This window comes from Terrapene carolina, unplaced genomic scaffold (genome assembly GCF_002925995.2).
Source record: "Terrapene carolina triunguis isolate 2854851 unplaced genomic scaffold, T_m_triunguis-2.0 Scaffold42, whole genome shotgun sequence".
Taxonomy (NCBI): Eukaryota; Metazoa; Chordata; order Testudines; family Emydidae; genus Terrapene; species Terrapene triunguis.
In genome coordinates, this window is record NW_020664393.1 from 40,584,236 (window position 1) to 40,591,301 (window position 7,066).

General features: G+C 38.3%; 1 protein-coding gene across 1 annotated transcript in view; it reads left to right on the forward strand.

Moving 5' to 3' along the window:
- Positions 1-7,066, forward strand: part of COL21A1 (collagen type XXI alpha 1 chain) — a 190,828-nt gene that overhangs the window by 40,149 nt on the left and 143,613 nt on the right. Inside the window, exon 3 of the mRNA XM_024216499.3 lies at positions 4,784-5,335. Coding sequence (XP_024072267.2) covers positions 4,784-5,335 — 552 coding nt within the window. The remainder of the gene's footprint in view (positions 1-4,783; positions 5,336-7,066) is intronic.

The window sequence follows — 7,066 nt, forward strand, 5'->3', positions numbered from 1 at the left end:
AAGTATGGCAAGAGACCAGCCTGGCTTAACCAGGAGAACTTCAATGATCTAAAAATAAAAAAAGAGTCCTACAAAAAGTGGACACTAGGTCAAATTACAAAGGATGAATATAAACAAATAACACAAGTACGTAGGGACAGAATTAGAAAGGCCAAGGCACAAAACAAGATCAAACTAGCTAGAGACATAAAGGGTAACAAGAAAACATTCTACAAATACATTAGAAGCAAGAGGAAGACTAAGGACATGGTAGGCCCATTACTCAATGGGGGTGGGGGTGCGGGGAAATGGCAGGTTCTTAATGGCTTCTTTGTTTTGATTTTCACCAAGAAGGCTGGTGGTGATTGGATGTCTAACATAGTGAATACCAGTGAAAATGAGGTAGGATCAGAAGAGGCTAAAATAGGGAAAGAACGAGTTAAAAATTACTTGAACAAATTAGATGTCTTCAAGTCACCAGGGCCTGATGGAATGCATCCTAGAATACTCTTGGAGCTGACTGAGGAGATATCTGAGCCATTAGCCATTATCATTGAGAAGTCATGGAAGACGGAAGAGATTCCAGAAGACTGGAAAAGGGCAAATATAGTGCCCATCTATAAAAAAGGGAAATAAGGACAAACCAAGGAATTACAGACCAGTCAGATTAACTTCTGTACCCGGAAAGAGAATGGAGCAAATTAAGCAATTGGTTTGCAAACATCTAGAAGATAATAAGGTGATAAGTAACAGTCAGCATGGATTTGTCAAAAACAAATAATGTCATACCAACCTGATAGCTTTCTTTGACAGGGTAACAAGCCTTGTGGATGGAGAGAAATGGTAGATCTATAGCTATACAAGATATCTGTATATCTTGATTTTAGTAAAGCTTTTGATACAGTCCCGCATGACCTTCTCATAAACAAACTAGGGAAATGCAACCTAGATGGAGCTACTATAAGGTGGGTGCAAACCTGGTTGGAAAACAGTTCCCAGAGAGTAGTTATCAGTGGTTCACAGTCATACTGGAAGGGCATAACAAGTGGGGTCCCGCAGCGATCAGTTCTGAGTCTGGTTCTGTTTAATATCTTCATCAATGATTTAGATAACAGCATACAGTGTACAAGCTGGGAGGGCTTGCAAGTGCTTTGGAGGATAGGATTAAAATTCAAAATGATCTGGAGAAACTGGAGAAATGGTCTGAAGTAAGTAGGATGAAATTCAATAAGGATGAATGCAAAGTACTCCATTTAGGAAGGAACAATCAGTTGCACACATACAAAATGGGAAATGACTGCCGAGGAAGGAGTACTGCGGAAAGGGATCTGGGGGTCATAGTGGACCACAAGCTAAATATGAGTCAACAGTGTAACGCTGTTGTAAAAAATGCAAACATCATTCTGGGATGTATTAGCAGGAGTGTTGTAAGCAAGACATGAGAAGTAATTATTCCCCTCTACTCTGCTCTGATTAGGTCTCAACTGGAGTATTGTGTCCAGTTTTGGGTGCCACATATCAGGAAGGATGTGAACAAATTGGAGAGAGTCCAGAGAAGAGCAGCAAAAATGATGAAAGGTTTAGAAAACATGACCTATGAGGGAAGATTGAAAAAACTGGGTTTGTTTAGTTTGGAAAAGAGAAGACTGAGAGGGGACATAACAGTTTTCAAGTATGTAAAAGATTGTTAAAAGGATGAGGAAGAAAAATTGTTTTTCTTAAACTCTGAGAATACCACAAGAAGCAATGGGCTAAAATTGCAGCAAGGGAGGTTTAGGTTGGACATTAGGAAAAACTTCCTAACTGTCAGGGTGGTTAAGCACTGGAATAATTTGCCTAGGGAGGTTGTGGAATCTCCATCACTGGAGATTTTTAAGAGTAGGTTAGACAAATACCTGTCAGGAATGGTCATAAGAACGGCCGTACCGGGTCAGACCAAAGGTCCATCTAGCCCAGTATCCTGTCTACCAACAGTGGCCAATGCCAGGTGCCCCAGAGGGAGTGGACCTAACAGGCAATGATCAAGTGATCTCTCTCCTGCCATCCATCTCCATCCTCTGACAAACAGAGGCTAGGGACACCATTCCTTACCCATCCTGGCTAATAGCCATTAATGGACTTAACCACCATGAATTTATCCAGTTCTCTTTTAAACGCTGTTATAGTCCTAGCCTTCACAACCTCCTCTGGTAAGGAGTTCCACAAGTTGACTGTGCGCTGCGTGAAGAAGAACTTCCTTGTATTTGTTTTAAACCTGCTGCCTATTAATTTCATTTGGTGACCCCTAGTTCTTGTATTATGGGAATAAGTAAATAACTTTTCCGTATTCACTTTCTCCACATCACTCATGATTTTATATACCTCTATCATATCCCCCCTTAGTCTCCTCTTTTCCAAGCTGAAGTGTCCTAGCCCCTTTAATCTCTCCTCATATGGGACCCATTCCAAACCCCTAATCATTTTAGTTGCCCTTTTCTGAACCTTTTCTAGTGCCAGTATATCTTTTTTGAGATGAGGAGACCACATCTGTACGCAGTATTCAAGATGTGGGCGTACCATCGATTTATATAAGGGCAATAATATATTCTCAGTCTTATTCTCTATCCCCTTTTTAATGATTCCTAACATCCTGTTTGCTTTTTTGACCGCCTCTGCACACTGCGCGGACATCTTCAGAGAACTATCCACGATGATTCCAAGATCTTTTTCCTTACTTCTTGTAGCTAAATTAGCCCCCATCATATTGTATGTATAGTTGGGGTTATTTTTTCCAATGTGCATTACTTTACATTTATCCACATTAAATTTCATTTGCCATTTTGTTGCCCAATCACTTAGTTTTGTGAGATCTTTTTGAAGTTCGTCACAGTCTGCTTTGGTCTTAACTATCTTGAGCAGTTTAGTATCATCTGCAAACTTTGCCACCTCACTGTTTACCCCTTTCTCCAGATCATTTATAAATAAGTTGAATAGGATTGGTCCGAGGACTGACCCTTGGGGAACACCACTAGTTACCCCTCTCCATTCTGAGAATTTACCATTAATTCCTACCCTTTGTTCCCTGTCTTTTAACTAGTTCTCAATCCGTGAAAGGACCTTCCCTTTTATCCCATGACAGCTTAATTTATGTAAGAGCCTTTGGTGAGGGACTTTGTCAAAGGGTTTCTGGAAATCTAAGTACACTATGTCCACTGGATCCCCCTTGTCCACATGTTTGTTGACCCCTTCAAAGAACTCTAATAGATTAGTAAGACACGATTTCCCTTTACAGAAACCATGTTGACTATTGCTCAACAGTTTGTTGTTCTGTGTGTCTGACAATTTTATTCTTAACTATTGTTTAAACTAATTTGCCCAGTACCAACGTTAGACTTACCGGTCTGTAATTGCCAGGATCACCTCTAGAGCCCTTTTTAAATATTGGTGTTACATTAGCTAACTTCCAGTCATTGGGTACAGAAGCCGATTTAAAGGACAGGTTACAAACCTTAGTTAATAGTTCCGCAACTTCACATTTGAGTTCTTTCAGACCTCTTGGGTGAATGCCATCTGGTCCCGGTGACTTGTTAATGTTAAGTTTATCAATTAATTCCAAAACCTCCTCTAGTGACACTTCAATCTGTGACAGTTCCTCAGATTTGTCACCTACAAAAGCCGGCTCAGGTTTGGGAATCTCCCTAACATCCTCAGCCGTGAAGACTGAAGCAAAGAATCCATTTAGTTTCTCCGCAATGAAACTAGATAATTAGTCCTGCCACAAGTGCAGGGGACTGGACTAGATGAGCTCTCGAGGTCCCTTCCAGTTCTATGATTCTCTGAATTGTCACTGATGAAAGGTTCTTGATGTATGAACCTGTAGCCATAATATTTTACGTTTCCTGCAGGAAGGGAATGTCTCTATTTTTAAAAAGTGGGAACTGATTTTTATTTAATGGATAATTCCTAAGGGGCAAGTTGAACTCTAATAAGGCTCCAAGACCATGACCACTCTTTATTAAATGCATATGGCTTGCTTATTCCAAAATTGTCCTTTGTACTGCCTCTCCTCCAGAAGTCATGTGATTCAGATAGCTGTTTGTATAGCAACAATAAGACAGTAATATTGAAACCTATGCAGCTGTCATTATGCAATTGCATTACACTTTATAATAAAAATAGTGCATCTTCTAACTACTATGCCCATAAACACATGTTCCACTCTTCTGTTATTGAGCTCAAGTGATTCAATGACATCTCCTTAAAATATAATGGGCTACCAGTGCCATTCAACAGAGTTAAATGCTCTATAATTGTTATTGTAGATGCATGGTGGCAGTGTCAGATAAATTTTACATTGGGGTTGTGATCAGAAAATGATTCAGGAAAAATACCTTGCTGCTGAAATTAGCTGTACCCTGGCTGTGTGTGTTTTGTGTCAGATCTGCTTTTTTTACTGCTGTTATCATTGAGGACAAATACAGGTATGGACGAGAAAGCTGCATTCTTTTCTATCTCAGGCATCAAATGCAGTTGCTAGCTGAAGTTCTGATTCCAGAGTTTTTATTGTTGATTATGGCTGGTGATAATGTGCACAAAAGAGCACAGCTTGATTTTTTTCAGATGCCAAGTCAAGTCTGCAGGTCTGACTGAAAATATCTTGTCTTCTGATAAATTTAGTAGATTATATATGGCAATTATAAATGAAGAATTTACAAAATATTTGGCCAGCTGACTACAATATAACCAATCACTGATAAATGAAAAAAGGATTGCTTGCAGTAGAGAAGATGCCCATTAAAAGTATTGCTTTGATTTTTGTTTTTAGGTTGCAGAACTGCTCCAGCGGATTTAGTTTTCATCTTAGATGGCTCCTACAGTGTTGGCCCAGAAAACTTTGAAATTATCAAAAGGTGGCTTGTCAATATTACAAGAAATTTTGACATAGGGCCAAAGTTTATTCAAGTTGGAGTAGTCCAGTACAGTGATTACCCTGTACTTGAAATCCCACTAGGAACTCATGATTCCACTGAAAATCTAATCAGAGAAATGGAATCCATACAATATTTAGGTGGAAATACGAGAACAGGAAGAGCTATACAGTTTTCGATTGACCACCTTTTTGCTAAATCCTCAAGATTTCTAACTAAAATAGCTGTTGTTCTCACTGATGGCAAGTCCCAAGATGAAGTCAAAGATGCAGCAGCAGAAGCAAGAAAAAACAAAATCACTTTGTTTGCTATTGGTGTTGGCTCAGAAATTGAGGAGGATGAACTTAGAGCTATTGCCAACAAGCCCTCATCAACTTACGTATTTTACGTTGAAGATTATATTGCAATATCCAGAATAAGAGAAGTAATAAAGCAGAAACTCTGTGAAGGTAAACCTTAATATATCTTTGGAACATAGATAGTCTTAAAGTCTTGTGATATGTACTGCTGTGTGCATATTGCAGTATTTCAGTGGTGTCCTTTTGGTAAGTATATAGCTCCGCCACTAATGAATAATAACAAGTTTTGTTAGCTATTGTATGAGCTTCTCCTGATTTTGAAGCAGTATTATTTTTTTCTATTAAAAAAGGAAGCATTTTTGAGGAGTGATATGTTAATATGTTGTATATTTTCATCTCAGTGTGTGTTATTTTTATATGAAAATCTTCCCTTTGCTTTACCAGAATTTGCAAACACAAATCACTCAAGCTCTTTGCATTAGTGCTGAAAATATTGAGGTTAATTTTAATGCATATTGATTTAAACCTTCAGGGATAAAAAAGTGTTAATACTAGTTCTCCAAGTTCCAGTTTAAGTCTGCAACACTGTTTATCACCTCTTAACAAATGGGAAGAGAGGTTCACATTAATAATAGGAGTGCTTCTGCTAGCATGTGCTGAGAAGCCCAGGAGAGATTTAAAGGCTTTTGTTACAATTCCAGTGGATTTTGCCAAAATATTCTGCATAATTTTTAAACAGCATTTTTGGTAGAAGAATTAGCCAAAAACAACACTTTAAAGTGACTTTTAAAACTTCAAATGTTAGAAAAATAACAGCTAATTGAATTTTTATAACAACTTTATGAAACACTGACATTCCTCTAAAAAGTTAGCATAATGCTTCCAAAATCCATCACACAGAAGGACTTTGTTATACTTTGTTATACAATGAATATAGCATGTGTCAGCAGCATGTTTGTTGTGCTTGTTATACTATTAAGAGTTGATGTAAGACATACTTCAGTGGTACAATGTTTCTGCATTTAGCAGGAGCAAAATAAAAATATTTTCCTTTGTTTTTATCTTGAAGTATGGACTTCATTGAAAAAATGTGGTAATTATTTGTTTATATTGAGGTACAAGTGTTAGTCTCTTCATACATAAATGAAAATCACAATCATCCAATGTACTGTAGTAGATATACTGTAACTTAAATAGTGGGGGGAAGCCAATCTAAAAAATGACTGAAGTCCACTTAAACATAGAGATTCTTTAATAAAAAATTGATAGAGGGAGAAGTTTCCCAGAGTAAAGACTTGTAGATTATTTTCATTACATACAATTTGCCAAGGTAGACCCATGGTCTGTCAACTTGGGTATCTTATGAAGGATACCGCTGCCTAAATCTGATTCTTCAGAAGAGGGTCAACCTTCCCCATAAACAACCTGGCCAGTTGTGCAGTGGTGTATATACAGGACTCCCGTCCTGAACCCTGGGTTAATCAATGACTGTCCTGAAGTATGTGATTTAGTTACCTGCTTTTGAATATATGTGTTACTAATGGCAATAAAATTATCCAGCACCTTTTAAAAATCTAGTTGCTGTATTTCTCTCTCTCAACTCCCATGGCAGCAAATTCTATATGCTGACTACACATTGCATCTGACTACCTTCACCATCCCTGTTGTGGGCAAATGACTCCATGTACATTAGGGGGGCAGGCTCCCTCAGTCCCCACATTCGGAAGGAGCCACAAGACTCTTTGGCCTAATGGACATCTTTCTTCTATCTATGTCCTGTACCAGAACTATTATCCAGGGATGAATCCTTCTCTCTTCCCTCTTTATTTCTATAACACACACACACACACACACACACACACACACACACACACACACACA